Genomic DNA, 20,377 nt, shown 5'->3' on the forward strand with positions numbered 1-20,377 from the left:
TTCAAGACCAGCCTGGCCAGCATGGTGAAACCCCGTCTCTACTAAAAATACAAAAATTATCTGGGCCTGGTGGTGGGTGGCCTGTAGTTCCAGCTACTCAGGAGGCTGAGGCAGGAGAATTCCTTGAACCTGGGAGGCGGAGGTTGCAGTGAGCCAAGATTGCACCACTGCATTCTAGCCTGGGTGATGAGTAAAAAACACTCCATCTCATAAAACAAACAACAAAAAAAAGAAATTGGTGTATCTAGGCCACTTTATTCCTTTATTTAACTGTATTGTAATGGAAAATACAGTGGTGATGCAAAAACAGCAACAGCAACAAACCAGGAATTTATGTTGAGAATTAGGACTTCTACTCAGCCCAGTCTCCTCCTCCTATTCTTCTCTTAAAAGGCAGTCATTATTATTGTTTTTGGTTTGTTCACTATCATTCCAGAATTATTGAGTGTGTGTGTGTGTGTGTGTGTGTGTGTGCGCGCCCACTATATGTTTTGGTGTTTGTTTTATATCTCATACTGCAGTGTTCCATTGTAAAGCTTTATCATAATGTATTAACCAATCCCTGATTTGTGGATATTGAAGTTCTTTCCAGGTACCCTTTAAAAATTGTAGAAATTTTCAAACATAAAAATAGAAAGAACAGTATAGTGAACACTTGCACCAAAAAGAGCTTCGATATTGACTTTCACAGTTTGAGTTCCCTGGTGAGCAGACTTTGAGAGGGAGACTCGGGCTTATTAGGGAGTGCTCTTAGAATCAACACCTAGGGAAAGGAAATAGCTTTGGCCCCATGTTAAAGTTGAGTGGTGATGGGTCTCAAAGGAGTCTCAATTGACCCTGGGGGAAGTTCTGAAGATGGGATGACCCTTCAGAGATATCTTGAATTGTGAGGGGGTCTGGCCTTTATATTTCCATATTGATCCATCACTGGATGTGGGCTGTCCCATGGGAAGGGTACAAGGGCTTGGACAAGACATCTCTCTTGGGCTGAGGCAGTGCCTAGTGGTGCTGACAACCTGGGCCTGTCTGCTGGGAGCTCTCTCAGCAGTTGGGTCCTTCTTTCCAGAAGGGAGATTTGGGCACATAGCATCCATCATATTTGTGATACTATTCCGTCTTCCTTCCTTCCAGCACCTCTTAGCCCATATTCTCTTCCCTCTCCCAAGAGCCACTGATCACAGACATCCTGTGATTTTATCTGTAAACACTGTAGTTCCATTTATCTTTTAATGAGTACTATGTTTTGGCAAAATCTTGATTAACCAGAATGCCTGGATAATGAAGCTTTCTGTTAAATGGAATTTTGTGGTAAATAAAGGCAATTCAGGATAGTGAAAAGTGTTTCACTGAACCCAGGAGATCTGTGTGTGCTTCTGAGCTCTGAGATCAATTTGCTGTGTGATCTTGAGAGAGTTGCTAACAGATCTAAATATCCACACAAATAAAACATCCCCAGGATGGTAACAAGCTATATTTCTCTCCATTCTAGACTGGGAAGCCAAGCTATTTTTTTTTCAAATATAAAAACCTTTCATTTTTAAATATAAAAAATAAAAGCAAAACAGCAGGAGACAGCGTTATTTCATAAATTTTTGAAATGGCTTGGTTTGGCAAAGGCTCATTGCCTTTTTACAATTCATGTGGGACAATTTTTGTTGAGGTCTCCAGTATCGTTTTATGAAAATACTTTCTGAGTTACAATCTCAGAGACCAGTTTATGCCTCTTTTCCTCTTTAGCATCATTGCTCTCTCTTTCCTTCCTCCATCTCATTGTGCTTCCCTCCTACCTCTTTCTTTACCACCCAGTCAGGAAAACAACAGTCTTCTTGTCTGTGGCCTTACCTATTTCACCAATCTCCTCGTGACTTACGATTCTTCCTCTGTCAAGTCTCCTATTTTCCTTTCAGTACTCTAATATTAGCTAAGCTTCTTATCACTGAGTATCCAGGCTCATTGCAGTGGCATCATATTTGGTTTGTCTGTCTGCAGTTGTTTCTCTGTATTAATCCAACCTTCATACTATCTCAAAAAGTTTGAGCATATTGATTCTTTGTATAGATACCTGCCTATTGGACCTTAAGTCTCTTTACAATGTGGCCCAACTGAAGATCGGTGTGGAACCTTGTATTTTCTCTCATTCCCAATCCTAGAGTTAATAAATTATGGTTAAGCATAGAATACTTTATCTTCCATGGACTTGGTATTCAACACACCAAGGTGATCAGGATGCAACATGGATTCTGATACAAGTTTCACACAGAGCTACTTTGAGGATAAAAGAAAAGTAAAAGGCAGTTTTAAATACTGAAAGCTTTCTAAGTAAAGGATGGGCATTCTTAAACACTGATGCCCAGGGAAGTATCAGTAAATTTAGATTCCAACATGGAAGATCGGTGTGGAACCTTGTATTTTCTCTCATTCCCAATCCTAGAGTTAATAAATTATGGTTAAGCATAGAATACTTTATCTTCCATGGACTTGGTATTCAACACACCAAGGTGATCAGGATGCAACATGGATTCTGATACAAGTTTCACACAGAGCTACTTTGAGGATAAAAGAAAAGTAAAAGGCAGTTTTAAATACTGAAAGCTTTCTAAGTAAAGGATGGGCATTCTTAAACACTGATGCCCAGGGAAGTATCAGTAAATTTAGATTCCAACATGGAAGATAAAGTATTCTATGCTTAACTATAATTTATTAACTCTAGGATTGGGAATGAGAGAAAATACAAGGTTCCACACCGATCTTCCATGTTGGAATCTAAATTTACTGATACTTCCCTGGGCATCAGTGTTTAAGAATGCCCATCCTTTACTTAGAAAGCTTTCAGTATTTAAAACTGCCTTTTACTTTTCTTTTATCCTCAAAGTAGCTCTGTGTGAAACTTGTATCAGAATCCATGTTGCATCCTGATCACCTTGGTGTGTTGAATACCAAGTCCTATCTTTAAAGTAGCTCTCATAACAGTATTATTATTAGTACTATTCTCACCACGAATACCCTTTATCATATATTTATTAAAGATGTCCTATGTGGCAGATACTGTGCTAAGCATCATTTGGTAGTGAGTACACAGAGTGTGTATCTTGTAACCAGGGAGATTGAAAGAATAGTAGTGGAGACAGCCATGAACAGAGATGCCCCAGAAATAAGTAATGAGAGATCGTGATAAATTCAGGCACTACCGTTTCTCTCCTGCAGAACTGCAATAGCCTTGTTGGTCTTCAGCTCCTCAGTTTTATCCCTCTCTATTATATCACAGCTAGAGTGATCTTTCTGAGAAGCAGTGTCAGATTTAAAACACTTTACCTACTTTCCTTTGCTGTCAAATTAAAGTCCAAACTCTTTAAAATGTCTTACAAGAAGCCCTTTATGATCTGATGTATGTTGACTGTTGGTTGTTTTCTCACCATTCTGTCTTTTTACTCTAAATGTCAGCCCTAGTATTTACTGTTCAGAAAGAATTGAGATGATATCTCTGGCCCTATGAACATGTGATTACCTGAGCCTATTGTAGTTAATTCCTTCTCATTCTATTCATCATTTCTTCTAGGAATCCTTCCTAGACTCATTGAAGTCTAGGTTAGGGAATCTATCTTTTGTGTTTCCATGTGTCTTGAGACTTCTCTCATGCTCTGTGGTAATTGTTTACATGTATGTAAGCCCCACTGGATAGTTGAATTGTGTCTATTTTATTTATTATTGTAATACCTACCATAGTATAGGCATGAACTAGAAACTTGAGAAATGCTGCTCTAAAATGTATCCTGATTATTAGGAGATTGAAATTTAATTTGAAAGCCATTTTAGTTTTGGGTTGGAAGTTAGTAGTATTATTTCCAATAAAGTAATACAGAACTAAATTGCTATATTTGCATTGTACAATTGTACATTTTGAATTGTGTTTGACAAGCATGCACAGTAATACTTTTATATTGTGGCAGAAAGTCAATGAAAGATACTAACCTTTCGGAAAGCCCAACCTTATTAAATATTAAGTGCTGGAAGAAACCTGTAGATATGCAAGCAGAATGTGAAGAAGCAGCAAAATCTGTGTGTGTTTTTTTAAATAATGTTTACTGAGCATCTGCCATGTGCTAGGTATTGTACTAGTTGCATTACATATATGGACTCTTGATCTTTATGACATCTTTCTGAGAGGAAGAGAAAATTATTATCCATTTTTACAGATGTGGAAACTGAGACCTAGAGAGATAACTTTGTCAAGATCACATGGAGGGGTAAGAATTTGAATATAGGTCTTCTGACTGTAGGCCCACCATTCTTTCAGTTATTATTTTTGTTGCTCTTGTTGACTGGAGCCCAGTATTTTAAATTATTTCTCTACAGAGTTGAGAAGTAGGCGAAATTAGGGGAAATAAATCAATACCTGAAATTAATCAAAAGAGACAACTGAAATTTTATCTCTAAGAACCCTGGTTCCTTATTTGATTTGTTGACTTAAAAATGATTCAATATTAATTTTAATAAATTGAGAAAACTAAGCCTCAGAAATAAGATGATAGCATCAAAGACTGCATAATTAGTGGTAAAATGAGAAGTAGAATCTAGAATTGCTGATATTTGTAGAGCTTTATCCTTTAAACATTTTTTATTTAATAAGCACTCTAAATGTAATTTTAAGCTAGATTTTGACACAAACATCAATGAAAACTCAGTGTTCCTAGTATTATTTTGTTTTTAGAAGCATCTAGTCTAAGAACATATCTATTTGTAAGATCATGTTGAAATTTGAAACATAGCATATGCCCTCAATGTATTAGCTGCAAAATCTGAATATATTTTATAATTATAATATTTTGGAGAATTAGTAAGGTAATTTTATTTGAGTTTCTATTAAAGTTAATTTCATAACAGATTATTCTCGTCATTCATTCAATCACTTTTGCTTTTGGCGTTTTCCATAGAAATAGGATTTTTTTTTTAATACCAATAAATCCTGTCCTGTGACTTGCTTACCTCCACTTCGTATAAAGTTTTTTGGAACATATTTAACTTTTTTGCTACAATAGGAGATAATGTTGGGAACGTTAAGTATGGATTGTTAACTACTACGTAGACTGGTTGAATGCTGATGGCTGAAAAGCTGCATGCTTTGGATTTACATTGCCTTTTTTTTCCCTTAAAAAAATTCCTTGTGTTGGCAGTTTAGTGTATCTTAGCTCATCCATTCTTCATTTTAAAGAAATTTGAACTTAGATTCCTGTGATCTACCTAATGGAATAGCTAGATTCTGGCTAATTTGCCCATTTTTTTGTTTTGGTCAGTTGCTTAGAACTAGATTTATGTGGTTGCCAATTTGGTGGTAGTCCTTCCTAGAAGTATTTAATTGTCATATACTGTTCTATCATAAGCCATGTTATCCTCTATTTCACATTATTTTATTAGTGCTTCTGGTGGTTTTTCTAAAGTTTCATTTTTATTAGATTTTTAAGGTAGTAGAAAAAAAATGTTTTGGGGCATTTTGTACTCTATATTCCATAGTCCTGAATCTGTTTGCATTCTGTTTAACCAGGCCATACGTACTGAATACAAGTCGCCCAGCAGCTTAGAGAAATGGTGTTCTTTCCAGATCTCACCATGTTGTAGTCAGTGCTTTGCACTTATTTACTTGAGAGAAATCTTCTTTGGTGATATAATTTATTTTTTAATTTAATTAAATTAATTTTTTTGAGACAGAGTCTTACTCTTTCACCTAGGCTGGAGTGCAGTGGCATGATCTTGGCTTACTGCAACCTCCACCTTGCAGGTTCAAGTGATTCTCCTGCCTCAGCCTCCCGAGTAGCTGGGACTACAGGTAGGTGCCATCACGCCTGGCTAGTTTTTGTATTTTTGTTAGAGACAGGGTTTCACCATGTTGGCCAGGATGGTCTCCATCTCTTGACCTCGTGGTCTGCCCGACTTGGTATCCCAAAGTGCTAGGATTACAGGCATGAGCCACTGTGCCCGGCCGGTGATGTGAACTCCTTCCAGATTCTCTTTTTTTGAGAAAGTCATAGTTGGATATATGATTCAGCCAGGAACATGCTATTCCAAATTGATTAAAATTGGTTATGTGCTTAGCTTTCTTTTCTTTTTCTTTTTTTTTTTTTGAGACAGGGTCTTACTCTATCGCCTAGGCTGGAGTGTAGTGGCACAATCTTGGCACAGTGTAGCCTCCACCTCTTGGGCTCCGATGATTCTCCCACCTTGGTCTCCCAAGTAATCCTAGGGACTACAGGAGTGCAGCACTGTGCCTGGTTAATTTTTGTATTTTTTGTAGAGATGGCTATTCTTGAACACTTGAACTCAAACAATCTGCCCATCTCTGCCTCCCCTCCTGCTTGGATTACAGGCATGCATCACCAAACCCAGCCTAGTTTTATTTTTGAATGTCAGTTAGGAATATGGAAATAATTGTTAGTGTCATGGTAATTTATGAAGCTGTCATGACACAAATAGGGTTTTACTAATAAGAAGTGGACTTCTGATTGTTTCTTTAAATGTATACCCTTATAGCAAAAAAGATAAAGTTTTTGGGGAAGCAAACTGTTGAAAACTATTGCTTCTAATGAAAAATAAAAGATGTAATATTAATTGTTTTTAGTAAGCATTCCAGTGTCATTCATTTTTTTACTTGCTTCAGTTTATAATTTGTTTCTTTTTTTTTTGTGACGGGGTCTCATTCTGTTGCCCAGTTTGGAATGCAGTGGTATGATCTCCGCTCACAGCAACCTCTGCCTCCTGGGTTCAAGTGATTCTCCTGCTTCAGCCTCCTGAGTAGCTGGGATTTTAGGCATTCACCACCATGCCCATCTAATATTTGTATTTTTACTAGAGATGAGGTTTCACCCTGTTGGCCAGGCTGGTCTTGAACTCTTGAACTGAAGTGATCTGCCAACCTTGGCCTCCCAACTTTTGGGCCACTGTACCTGGCCATTGCCTCATTTTTCTTTAATGATTATACCTTTTGATTGGCCATCTGTCAGGCTATAGGTGACCCCTCGTGTCTAATGAGATCTAGCACTGTCCTCTCTTTTATGCAGCTTTCTTTGACTATTCCAGTCTCTTTTTTTAACTTATCTGAACTCCTCTTTTCTAGGTCTTTAACCACAGTTTTTAATATGTAAATATTGTTTTGCCAATTAGATTTTAATTTTGTTATATTAAGGAATACTTTTTTATATTTGTGCTCACCTGCAAGAGGTGCACTCCAGTATGTTCTCATTAATTGATTAGCATCTCAAATTTAAATCCCTCAACCAGAAACTACATTTTTTTCCCTGTAATGGAGAAATGAGTTTACAAAAACATTCTTGTCTTCCCTCAAGGTTCAGAGTTTACAACAAAAGACTCATGACCTTCAGGCATAACAGGTTTGGAGTAAATTTGGTTGAATGAGTTTCTCACAGAACAGACTTTTAAAAATGTTTATCACAATGTGAAACAGGACTGAGTTTTTTCTTGGTCCTTGGTATTTATTACTGGTTTGGAGACCTCATGTGTCATCAGTAGCCTAGCAGTATGAGAAAGACTGCAGGTTCTGAAGTCAGGCTTCCTGGGTTCTGATCTGGGCTCTGTCGCTTGTCACTTTGTGCCTCAGTATCTTTGTCTATGAAAAAGGAGTGACAATAGTGTTTTTCTCCTGATTTGTTGTAAGGATTAATTGAGTTTATATATGTACTTATGTTTATATTCACACATACAATGTTCAGAAGAATTTCCAGGACTTAGAAAGTTCATAATTATTGTCTAGTGATGGTGGTACAGTAGATTGGTGTGTACCAGACTTTCTGAGAACAGTTTGGCCTGTCTTTTTTAATGGAGGCATACAACTTGGGATCTGAAGGTCCGATTTGTATTTGAGTTTTATGACTTGCTAGTTCTGTGTTCTAGAGCAGGTAATGTTTATGTCTCAGTTTCTAGTCTGCCAACCTCAAAAGGCTGTTTTGAGAATCAAAATGAAATAGTATACATTAAAGTGCTTTATAAACTGTGAAGTCCTAGATGAATATGAGGTACCGAAGTCACTGGCCTTTCATGAAATTTTAAAAACTGAATGCCTAGGGTAAAGACCTGTTTATTATTATCATGTTATTCCTTTCTTTCCACAGGTGTTGATTGTGTATTATTTTGTAAGCATCTGAATCTAGAGTAGTTATGATCAACTAGTTATTTTTTTGAAAATAATATTTAAGTAGCTGCAATTTACTCCCAGGACTATATGATTATTTTCAAATTGTTGGTTTTATAACAAAAATGTGTAACATGTTTTCGAGAGAAATATTTTAATATCTGACAATTTTTGTAACATTTTCAGGTTTGAAAACATAATGGCAGGAAACAGCCTTGTTCTGCCCATTGTTCTTTGGGGTCGAAAAGCACCCACACATTGCATCTCTGCAGTACTTTTAACAGATGATGGGGCCACAGTCGTAACAGGATGCCACGATGGACAAATATGTCTCTGGGATCTTTCAGTAGAACTGGAAGTGAGTATTTAAAATGCCTATTGCACATTACAGATACAAAAATCTACTCATTAGAAGATAACATAGTCCCTGAATGATGCTTTTGTGTCCACAGTAGATTTTCTAAAAACTGTGTTTTGACTAAAACTAGTAGTATACAGATTCATTATTTACTGAGGGTAAATAAAATAAAATAAAAAGTAAATCAGAGTTTACTTCTGAGGGCTTTCAGCCATTTTCAAATGTAATATCTACCTTAAGTGACTTACTGTTTGTTACATTTTAAGATTTTTCTAAAGATTATGACCCATACTAAAGGAGGTTTTCCAAATAGGCAGTAGAACATTTAAGCACTTAAACCTTCTATGGTAAATGCTTTGAAGAGGGCAAAACTTTTTACCAAGTATAAGTTTTGTTGTATTGATTTTTGAAATGACTGTGCCTTTATTGTCATTCCTTAATGTTATAGAGTGCTCAGTGTGCTCTGCTTCCAGGCCTTTCAGTGGACACAGCTAGGAAAATAGGAGTTGGGGACACGCACGCACACACACACACACACACACACACCCCTTCACACTGATACCTTTAATTTTAACATAACACCACAGCGTTTATCCTACTTTCTCCTTTCTGTATTTGTAACGCCTTTCTCTGACAACTCTGAATTTTTTGTAAAGGGGAACAGAGAAAATGGAGTGGTGTAGCTTGTATGAAAGGTGAGGTCAAGAAAGGTGATTTTTAAAATTACTTTTTTTTGGAAAACAAACTTATTGAGATACAATTCACATACTACACAGTCAATCTATTTCAAATGTACGTTTTGATGTTTCTTAGTATGTTCATAAAGTTGTGCAGCCATTACAAAGGTGAATTTTAGAAATTTTCATCACCTCCAAAACAAACCCAGTACTCTTTACATGTCACTCCTGGACCAGGCATGGGGACTCACACCTGTAATCCCAGCACTTTGGGAGGCTAAGGGGGATAGATTGCTTGAGTCCCGGAGTTTGACACCAGCCTGGGCAACATGGTGAAACCCCATTTCTAGTGAAAATACAAAAAACTAGCTGGGTGTGGTGGCGCATGCCTATAATCCCAGCTACTCCAGAGGATGAGGCGGAAAAATCACCTGAACCCAGGAGGTCAAGGCTACTCAAACCACTGCACTCCAACCTGGACAATGGGAGTGAGACGCTATTTCCAAAAAAAAAAAAAAAAAAAAAAAATCACTCCCAATACTCATTCCACCTTGGCCACCACTAATCTACTTTCTGTCACTAACGTCCTGCTTGTTCTGGACATTTAATATGAATGGAATCATATAAATATGTGTTCTTTTAGAACTTGTTTTTATCATTTAGTATAATGTTTTGAAGGTTCACCTATGTTGTAGCATGTACCAATACTTCATTTCTTTTTATGGCCAAATGATTTTTCATTTTGTAAGTATACCACACTTTGTTCATTTGACAGTGGATGAACATTTGTCTGTCAATGTTGTTTCTATTTTTGGCCTCTATAAGTAATGCTGCTATGAATATTACACATTTGTGTATGAGTTTTTGTGTGGACACGTTTTCAGTGCACCTAGGTATACACCTGAGCATGGAATTGCCGGATCATATGGTAGGTAACTCTTATGTTTAACTATTTAAGGAACTGCCAGACTGTTTCCAAAGTAACTGCATCATTTTGCATTCTCGTCGGCAGTGCATGAGTTACAGGTTTTCCACATCCTTGTCAATTAATAGCTATTATCTTTTTGATTCTAGCCCTAATTGTGTGTGTGAAGTGGTACCTCACTGTGGTTTTGGTTTGAATTTACCTGATTGCTAATGATGTCAAGCTTCTTTTCGTGTTCTCATTGGCCATTTGTATATCTTCTCTGGCAAACTGTTTGTTCAGAATCTTTGCCCATGAAAAGTATTTTTAACTTAAAATTTTATTTTTGCCCATTTAAAAATTGGGTTATTTTTCTTTTTATTACTGAATCGGAAACATTACTCATATATTCTAGATCCAAATTCCTTAACAGATAGAAGATTTACAGTTATTCTCTCCCATTTTATGGGTTGTTTTTTCACTTTCTTGATTGTGTCCTTCGAAGCACAAAATATTTTAAGTTTGATAAAGTTCAGTTTATCTATTTTTCCTTTGTTTGCTTATGTTTTTGTTGTCCTATCTAAGAAACCATTGCTAAATCTAAGGTCATGAAGATTTATCCCTGTGTTTTTTTCCTGTGAGTTTTATGTAATAGTTTTACCTAGGTCTTCCATACATATTAGTTAATTTTTCTGTGGTGTGAGAGAAGGGTTTGACTTCATTCTTTTGCATGTGACTATCAAGTTGTCCTAGCACTATCTATCAGAATGACTACTTGTTATCTATTGAATGTTATTGGTTCTCTTATGAAAAATCAATTGACCATAAATGCCATGGGTTTATATCTGGACTCTCAATTTTATTTTATGGTTCTGTATATATGTTCTTATCCATATCCTCTATATATCTGTACTCACTGTCCTAATAACTGTTGTTTTATGTGCCCACTATCTTAATTACTGTTATTTTATATTAAGTTTTGAAGTCCAGATATGTGAGTCCTCCAGTATTGCTCTTCTTTTTCAAGATTGTTTTGATGGCGCCCTTTGAATTTTCATATGGATTTTAGAATCAGCTTGTCAGTTTCTACACAGAAGCCAGTTGGGATTTTAATAGGGGGTATGTTGACTTAGTAGATCAATTTGGAGAGTATCACTATTTTAACAGTATCAGGTTTCTGACCCTTCAATATTGAATGCCTTTCCATGTATTTAGATCTTGAGTTTTTTTCAGTGATATTTTGTAGTTTTCAGAATATAAGGTTTGTATTACTTTTAGAAAATTTATGTCTAAGGATTTTAGTTTTTTGAATCTATTAGATATCTAATTGTTCAATTTATTTTATTTTCAGATTTTTCTTTTTATTTTCAAGTTTAATTTTGTTTATTTCAAAACAATATGTACACAATAAATATGCATAGGTTGCTCCAAAAGTAATTGTGGTTTTTTTTTTAAATCCATATAATTTTTTTAATTGCATTTTAGGTTTTGGGGTACATGTGAAGAACATGCAAGATTGTTGCTTAGGTACACACATGGCAGTGTGATTTGCTGCCTTCCTCCCTATCACCTATATATCTGGCATTTCTCTCCATGCTATCTCTCCCGAACTCCCCACCCCCCGCTGTCCCTCCCCTATTTCCCCCAGACAGACATCAGTGTGTGATGCTCCCCTCCCTGTGTCCATGTGTTCTCATTGTTCAACACCCACCTATGAGTGAGAATATGCGGTGTTTCATTTTCTTGTGTCAGTTTGCTGAGAATGATGGTTTCCAGGTTCATCCATGTCCCTACAAAGGACACAAACTCATCGTTTTGGTTGGCTGCATAATATTCCATGGTGTATATGTACCACATCTTTCCTGTCCAGTCTATCATCGATGGGCATTTGGGTTGGTTCCAGGTCTTTGCTATTGTAAACAGTGCTGCAATGAACTATTGTGTGCATGTGTCCTTATAGTAGAATGATTTATAGTCCTTTGGCTACATACCCAGTAATGGGATTGCTGGGTCAAATGGAATTTCTATTTCTAGGTACTTGAGGAATCACCACACTGTCTTCCACAATGGTTGAACTAATTTACACTCCCACCAACAGTGTGAAAGTCTATTTCTCCACATCCTCTCCAGCATCTATTGTGTCCAGATTTTTTAATGATCGCCATTCTAACTGGCGTGAAGTGGTTATCTCAATGTGGTTTTGATTTGCATCTCTCTAATGACCAGTGATGATGAGCATTTTTTCATATGTTTGTTGGCCTCATGTATGTCTTCTTTTGTAAAGTGTCTGTTCAAATATCCTTTGCCCATGTTTGTTTTTTTCCTGTAAATGTGTTTGAGTTCTTTGTAAATTCTGGATATCAGCCCTTTGTCAGATGGGTAAACTGCAAAAATTTTTTCCCATTCTGTTGGTTGCCGATTCACTCTAGTGACTGTTTCTTTTGCCGTGCAGAAGCTGTGGAGTTTGATTAGGTCCCATTTGTCTATTTTGGCTTTTGTTGCCAATGCTTTTGGTGTTTTGTTCATGAAGTCCTTGCCTACTCCTATGTCCTGAATGGTTTTGCCTAGATTTTCTTCTAAGGTTTTTATGGTGCCGGGTCTTATGTTTAAGTCTTTAATCCATCTGGAGTTAATGTTAGTGTAAGGTGTCAGGAAGGGGTCCAATTTCTGCTTTCTGCACATGGCTAGCTAGTTTTTTCAACACCATTTATTAAACAGGGAATCCTTTTCCCATTGCTTGTTTTTGTCAGGTTTGTCAAAGATCTGATGGTTGTAGATATGCTGTGTTGCCTCCGAGGCCTCTGTTCTGTTCCATTGGTCTATATCTCTGTTTTGGTACTAGTACCATGCTGTTTTGATTACTAAGCCTTGTAGTATAGTTTGAAGTCCAGTAGTGTGATGCCTCCCACTTTGTTCTTTTTGCTTAGAATTGTCTTGTCTGTGCCGGCTTTCTTTTGGCTCCATATGAAGTTTAAGGTGGTTTTTTTTCAGTTCTGTGAAGATGGTCATTGGTAGCTTTATGAAGATAGTATTGAATCTGTAAATTACTTTGGGCAGTATGGCCATTTTCATGATATTGATTCTTCCTAACCATGAACATGGAATGTTTCTCCATCTGTTTGTGTCCTCTCTTATTTCGTTGAGCAGTAGTTTGTAGTTCTCCTTGAGAGGTCCTTTATGTCCCTTGTTAGTTGTATTCCTCGGTATTGTTTTTCTCTTTGTAGCAATTGTGAATGGCAGTTCATTCTTGATTTGGCTCTCTTTAAGTCTGTTATTGGTGTATAGGAATGCTTGTGATTTTTGCACATTGATTATGTATCCTGAGACTTTGCTGAAGTTGCTTATCAGTTTAAGGAGATTTGGGCTGAGACGATGGGGTCTTCTAGATTATACAATCATGTTGTCTGCAAATAACGGCAATTTGACTTCCTCCTTTCCTATTTGAATACCCTTTATTTCTTTTTTTGCCTGATTGCTCTGGCTAGAACTTCCAATACTATATTGAATAGGAGTGGTGAGAGAGGGCATCCTTGTCTAGTGCCGGATTTCAAAGGAAATGTTTCCAGTTTTTGCCCATTCTGTATGATATTGGCTGTTCGTTTGTCATAAGTAGCGTTTATTATTTTGAGATACGTTCCAGCAATACCTAGTTTATTGAGGATTTTTAACATAAAGGACAGTAGAATTTTGTCAAAGACTTCTCTGCATGAATTGAGATAATCATGTGGTTTTTGTCTTTGGTTCTGTTTATGTGGTGAATTACGTTTATAGACTTGAGTATGTTGGACCAGCCTTGCAACTCCAGGATAAAGCCTACTTGATCATGGTGTATATGCTTTTTGATGTGCTGTTGCATTCGGTTTGCCAGTATTTTATTGAAGATTTTTCCATCTATGTTTGTCATGGATAGTGGCCTGAAGTTTTCTTTTCTTACTGAGTCTCTGCCGGGTTTTGGTATCAGGATGATGTTGGTCTCATAAAATGATTTGGGAAGGATTCCCTGTTTTTGTATTGTATGGAATAGTTTCAGAAGGCATGGTACCAGCTCCTCTTTGTATGTCTGGTAGAATTCAGCTGTGAACCCATCTGGACCTGGGCTTTCTTTGGGTGGTAGGCTCTTAATTGCCGCCTCACCTTCAGACCTTGATATTGGTCTATTCAGGGTTTCAATTTCTTCCTGGTTTAGGCTTGGGAGGATGCAAGTGTCCAGGAATTTATCTATTTCTTCCAGGTTTACTAGTTTATGTGTATAGAGTTGTTTGTAATAATCTCTGATGATGGTTTGTATTTCTGTGGAATCTGTGGTAATATCTTCTTTCTCGTTTTTTATTGCATCTATTTGATTCTTCTTTCTTTTCCTTTTTATTAATCTGGCTAGTGGTCTATTTTGTTGATCTTTTTGAAAAACTAGTTCCTGGATTTATTGATTTTTTTGAAGGGTTTTTCTGTCTTCTTCAGTTCTGCTCTGATCTTAGTTGTTTCTTGTCTTCTGCTAGGTTTTGGTTTATTTTGATCTTGCTTTTCTAGCTCTTTCAAGTTTGATGATAGGGTGTCGATTTTAGATCTTTCCTTGCTTATCATGTGAGCATTTGTTGCTATATATTTTCCTCTAGACACTGCTTTAAATGTGTCCCAGAGATTCTGGTATGTTTTGTCTTCATTCTTGTTGGTTTCCAAGAACATCTTTATTTTTGCCTTCATTTCATTGTTTATCTAGTCAACATTCAGTTGTTCAGAGCCAGTTGTTCAGTTTCCATGAAGCTGTGCGGTTCTGAGTTAGTTTCTGAATTCTGAGTTATAACTTGATTGCACTGTGGTCTGAGAGACTGTTTGTTATGATTTTCATTCTTTTGCATTTGCTGAGGAGTGCTTTACTTCCAATTATGTGGTCAATTTTAGAGTAGGTGTGATGTGATGCTGAGAAGAATGTATATTCTGTGAATTTGGGGTGGAAAGTTCTGTAAATGTCTTTTAGGTTTGCTTGGTCCTGGTCTGAGTTCCAGTCCTGGATATTCTTGTTAAATTTTTGTCTCGTTGATCTGTCTAATATTGACAATGGGGTGTTAAAGTCTCCCATTATTATTTTGTGGGAGTCTAAGAAGTCTCTTTGTAAGTCATTAAGAACTTGCCTTATGTATCTGGGTGCTGCTGTATTGGGTGCGTATATATATAGGATCGATAGCTCTTCTTGTTGCATTGATCCTTTTACCATTATGTAATGTCTTTCTTTGTCCCTTTTGATCTTTGTTGGTTTAGTCTATTTTATCAGAGACGAGAATTGCAACTCCTGCTTTGTTTTGCTCTCCATTTGCTTGGTAAATCTTCCTCTATCTTTTTATTTTGAGCTTTTGTGTATCCTTGCATGTGAGATGGGTTTCCTTGATACAGCACACTGATAGGTTTTGGCTTTTTATCCAATTGGCCAGTCTGTGTCTTTTGATTGGGGCATTTAGCCCTTTTACATTTAGGGTTAGTATTGTTACGTATGAATTTGATCCTGCCATTTTGATGCTAGCTGGCTGTTTTGCCCATTAGTTGATGCAGTTTCTTCATTGTGTCGGTGTTCTTTACCATTTGGTATGTTTTTGTAGTGGCTGGTACTGGTTGTTTCTTTCAATGTTTAGATCCTCTTTTAGGAGCTCTGGTAAAGCAGGCCTGGTGGTGACAAAATCTCTGAGTACTTGCTTGTTCATAAAGGATTTTATTTTTCCTTCACTTATGAAGGTTAGTTTGGCTGGATATGAAATTCTGGGTTGAAAGTTCTTTTCTTTAAGAATGTTGAATATTGGCCCCCACTCTCTTCTTGCTTGTAGGATTTCTGCTGAGGGGTCTGCTGTGAGTCTGATAGGCTTCCCTTTGTGAATAACCTGTCCTTTCTCTTTGGCTCCCTTAGCATTTTCTCCTTCATTTCAATGCTGGTGAATCTGATTATTATGTGCCTTGGGGTTGCTCTTCTTGAGAAATATCTTTGTGGTGGTCTCTGTATTTCCTGGACTTGAATATTGGCCTGCCTTGCTGGGTTGGGGAAGTTTTCCTGGATAATATCCTGAAGAGTTTTTTCCAGCTTGGATTCATTCTCTTCATCACATTCAGATATACCTATCAAACGTAGATTAGGTCTTTTCACATAGTCCCATATTTCTTGGAGACTTTGTTCATTCCTTTTTACCCATTTTTCTCTAATATTGCCTTCTCATTTTATTTCATTGAGTTGATCTTCAGCCTCTGATATCCTTTCTTCTGCTCGGTCCGTTTGGCCGTTGAAACTTGTGTATGCTTCGCGAAGTTCTCATGTTGTGTTTTTCAGCTCCATCAAATCACTTATATTCCTTTCTAAGTTGTTTATTCTCATTAGCATTTGTCAGATCTTTTTTCAAGATTCTTAGTTTCTTTGCGTTGGGTTAGAATATGTTCTTTTAGCTCACAGAAGTTTCTTATTACCCACCTTCTGAAGCCTGATTCTGTTAATTCATCACACCTGTTCTTCATCCAGTGTTGTTCCCTTGTTCCCTTGCTGGTGAGGAGGAGGAGAGGTGTTTTGGTTTCAGGTGTTTTCATCCTTTTGCACTGGTTTCTTCCCATCTTTATGGATTTATCCACCTGTCGTCTTTGTAGTTGTTGACTTTCAGTTTGGGTCTCTGACTGGACGTCCAATTTGTTGATGATGAAGTTACTTCTTTCTGTTTCTTAGTTTTTTTTCTAATAGTCAGGCCTCTCTGCTATTGGACTGCTGAGGTCCACTCCAGGCCCTGCTTGCCTGGGGATCACCTGCAGCAGCTGTGGAACAGTAAGGGTTATTACCAATTTCTTCTTCTGCTATCTTTGTCCTGGAAGGATACCTACCAGATCTCAGTCTGAGCTCTCCTTTATGAGGTTACTCTTTGGATATATGGGGTCATGGAGCTGCTTGAGGAGACAGTCTGTCCTCTATAGGAGCTCAGGTTCTGAGCTGTAGCTCCATTGTTCATTCAGAGCTGCTGGGCAGGTACTTTTAAGTCTGTTGCAGCAGAACTCATAAACCCCCATTTTGTTTTTCCCAGGTCCTCTGTCCCAGGGAGTTAAGGCTTTATTTATAAGTTTCTGTGGTGCTGCTGCCTTTTTTCAGGACTGCCGTGCCCAACGAGGAGGCTGCCTAGTTACTGTCTGCCTGCATAGGCTTTGCTGAGCTGCTGTGGGCTCTGCCCAGCTGCCATGTGAACTTCCCTGTGGTCCTGTTTATACAGGTATAGTTAGAACTGCCTCGGCAATGGCAGCCCGCCTCTATAATGGCGGACTCTCTGTGTAATGGTGGGCTGCCTCAGCAATGGCAGACTACCTCCAATAGGGGCGGGCTGCCTCGATAATGGCCGATGCCCCTCCCCCACAGAGCTGGACCATCCCGGGTTCAGCTGTCCTTGCTGTGAAACTCTCAATCCAGAGCATTTCCTATTGTTGTTTTTTTTGTGGGGGTGGGACCAGCTGAGCCTGATCAAGTGGCTCCCTGCCTCACAGCCCCCCCCCTTTTTTTTTTTAGCTGAACAGTCGACTCTGTCTCCCAGGTGTTCCAGTCGCCTGTTGAAAAGGCCGCAGGATCTGTGTGATTTCCTGTGCGGCGACCCACTATGCCGGCTGAAACAGCTGCGCTGAGATTTGTGGCGCTTTTTTGCCTGGGAATCTCCTGGCCTGGCTCCCTGTTTCAGTCCCCTTTTTAATCAGATGAATGGGCAACTCTGTCCCTTAGGAGCTCCAATCACCAGCTCAAATGGTGCCTGGACCCATGTATTTTGTACGGAGAAGTGCCGTGCCAGGGTGCCAGCCAAAACAGCTGCACTGACCAAAACAGCCACGCTGGCAACCTGTGGGGCTCCTCCACCCAGGAATCTCCTGGTCTGTGGGCAATAAAAATCCATCTGGAAATGCAGCGTCCACTCACCCTTCGCGCTTTCGCTGGGAGCTGCAATGCTGAGCTGCTCCTAATTGGCCATCTTGGATCCATCCCTATTTTCAGATTTTTCATTGCTGGTGTATACAGATACCTTTGACTTTGTTTATTCATTTTGTTTCTTGCAACTTTGTTGGACTTATTCTTATAGCTTTTAAGTGGATCCTTTAGGATTTTATGCATGTAAGATAATGTCACTCTCGAACAGAGATAGTTCTACTTTTTGCTTTCCAATAGGGATGCCTTTTATTTTATTTTTTTGCCTAATATTTGTGGATAACACCTCCAGTACAGGTTGAACTGAAGTGGCAAGAGTGGACATCCTTGTTTTGTTCTTAATCTTAGCAGAGAGAAACATCTAGCCTTTCACTTTTATTTTTATTATTTTTATTTTTTTGGATGTAAGGTCTCACTCTATTGCCCAGGCTGGAGTGTAGTGGTACAATGATAGCTTACTGCAGCCTTGATCTCCTGGGTTCAAGTGATCCTCCTGCCTCAGTCTCTCCAGTAACTGGGACCACAGGTGTGCACCAGTATACCCGGCTATTATTGTATTGGGGTCTATCTCTCTGGTTAGCTCTAATAATATTTGCTTTATATATCTGGGTGCTCTGGTATTGGGTGCATATATATTTAAAATTGTTATACCTGCTTGTTGAATTGACTGTTTTCTTATTAAATAGTGACCTTTTATCTCTTCTTATGGGTTTTGTCTTGAAGTCCTATTTTGTCTGATATAAGTGTACCTATTCTTAACTTTTTTTGGTTTCAATTGGCATGGAATATCTTTTTTCATCCCTTTATTTTCAGTCTGTGTGTGTCTTTATAGGTGAAGTGTGTTTCTTGTAGGCAAGAAATCATTGGGTCTTGTTTTTTCATCCATTCAGCCACTCCATCTTTTGATTGGAGAGTTTAGTCCATTTATATTCAGTGTTATTATTGATAAGTAAGGACTTATTTCTGCTGTTTTGTTATTTGTTTTCTGGTGGTTTTGTGGTCTTCTTTACTTCTGTTAGGTCTTCCTTTTAGTGACGGTGATTTACTCTGGGTATGATTTATTTTCTTGCTTTTTATTTTTTTGTATCCACTGCATGTTTTTGGTTTGAGATTCCCATGAGGCTTGCAGATACTATCTTATAACCCATTATTTTAAGCTGATGATAGCTTAACACTATTTGCATAAATGCAAACAAACAGAAGGACAACTAATAAAGTCTAATAAAGTCTATTAACTTCCTCCCCTTGCTTTTTAACCTTTTTTAGGGGAGAGACAAGGTCTCACTATGTCTCTTTCAATCAGGCTGGAGTGTAGTGGCATGATCTTGGCTCACTTCAGCCTTGTCCTCCTGTGCTTAAGCAGTCCTGCCACCTCAGCCTCCCAAGTAGCTGGGACTACAGGCACATGCCACCATGCCTGGCTAAGTTTTGTGTTTTTTTGTAGAGATGGGATTTCCCAATATTGCCCAGCTGGTTTCAAACTCCTGAGCTCAAGCATCCACCTGCCTTGGCCTCCTAAAGTACTGGGATTACAGGAATGAGCCGGGACCTGGCAGCTTTTTAACTTTTAATTGTTACTATTTATATCTTTCTGTATTGTCTGTGTATTGAAAAGTTGTAGTTATTTTTGATTGTTTCATTTAGTCTCTGCTTAAGAGTAGTTTTCACAGCAAAGTTACAGTATTACAATATTCTGTGTTTTTCTGTGCACTTACTATTACTGTTGAGTTTTGTACCTTCAGATGATTCTTTATTGCTCACTAACATCCTTTTCTTTCTGATTGAAGTACTCTTTTTAGCATTTCTTGTAGGATGGGTCTAGGGTTGATGAAATCCCTCAGCTTTTGTTTGTCTAGAAAGTCTTTATTTCTCTTTCATGCTTGAAGGATATTTTGACTGAATATACTATTCTAGGGTAAACATTTTTTTCATTCGGCACTCTAAATATGTCATGCCACTCTCTCCTGGCCTGTAAGATCTCCACTGAAAAGGCTGGTTCCAGACATGTTGGAGCTCCATTGTTTGAGACAGTCTTTCTCTGCCGTTCAGTTTGACGTGCAGTGGCGTGATCTCAGCTTGCTGCAACTCTGCCTACTGGGTTCCAGCGATTCCTGTGCGTCAGCCTCCCAAGTATCTGGGACTTCAGAGATGTGCCACCATACCTGGCTAATTTTTGTATTTTTTGTAGAGATGGCATTTTTCCATTTTGCCCAGGCTGGTCTCAAACTCCTGGCCTCAAGTGATTCACCCACCTTGGCCTCCCAAAGTGTTGGGATTTTAGGTGTGAGCCACTGCACCTGGCCCAGTGTATGTTGTGTCTTTTGTTGCTTTTAGGATTTTTTCTTTATCCTTGACCTTTGGGAGTTTAATTATTAAATACCGT

General features: G+C 38.1%; 1 protein-coding gene across 6 annotated transcripts in view; it reads left to right on the forward strand.

Moving 5' to 3' along the window:
* WDR7 (WD repeat domain 7) overlaps positions 1-20,377 on the forward strand; it is a 390,067-nt gene that overhangs the window by 23,296 nt on the left and 346,394 nt on the right. For all 6 annotated transcript variants that reach the window (XM_054244247.2, XM_078348222.1, XM_035271195.3 and 3 more), the window contains exon 2: positions 8,324-8,495. In XM_054244247.2, coding sequence (XP_054100222.2) covers positions 8,337-8,495 — 159 coding nt within the window. In that variant the 5' untranslated portion in view covers positions 8,324-8,336. The remainder of the gene's footprint in view (positions 1-8,323; positions 8,496-20,377) is intronic.

The sequence above is a fragment of the Callithrix jacchus genome, chromosome 13 (assembly GCF_049354715.1).
Source record: "Callithrix jacchus isolate 240 chromosome 13, calJac240_pri, whole genome shotgun sequence".
NCBI classification, from domain to species: Eukaryota; Metazoa; Chordata; class Mammalia; order Primates; family Cebidae; genus Callithrix; species Callithrix jacchus.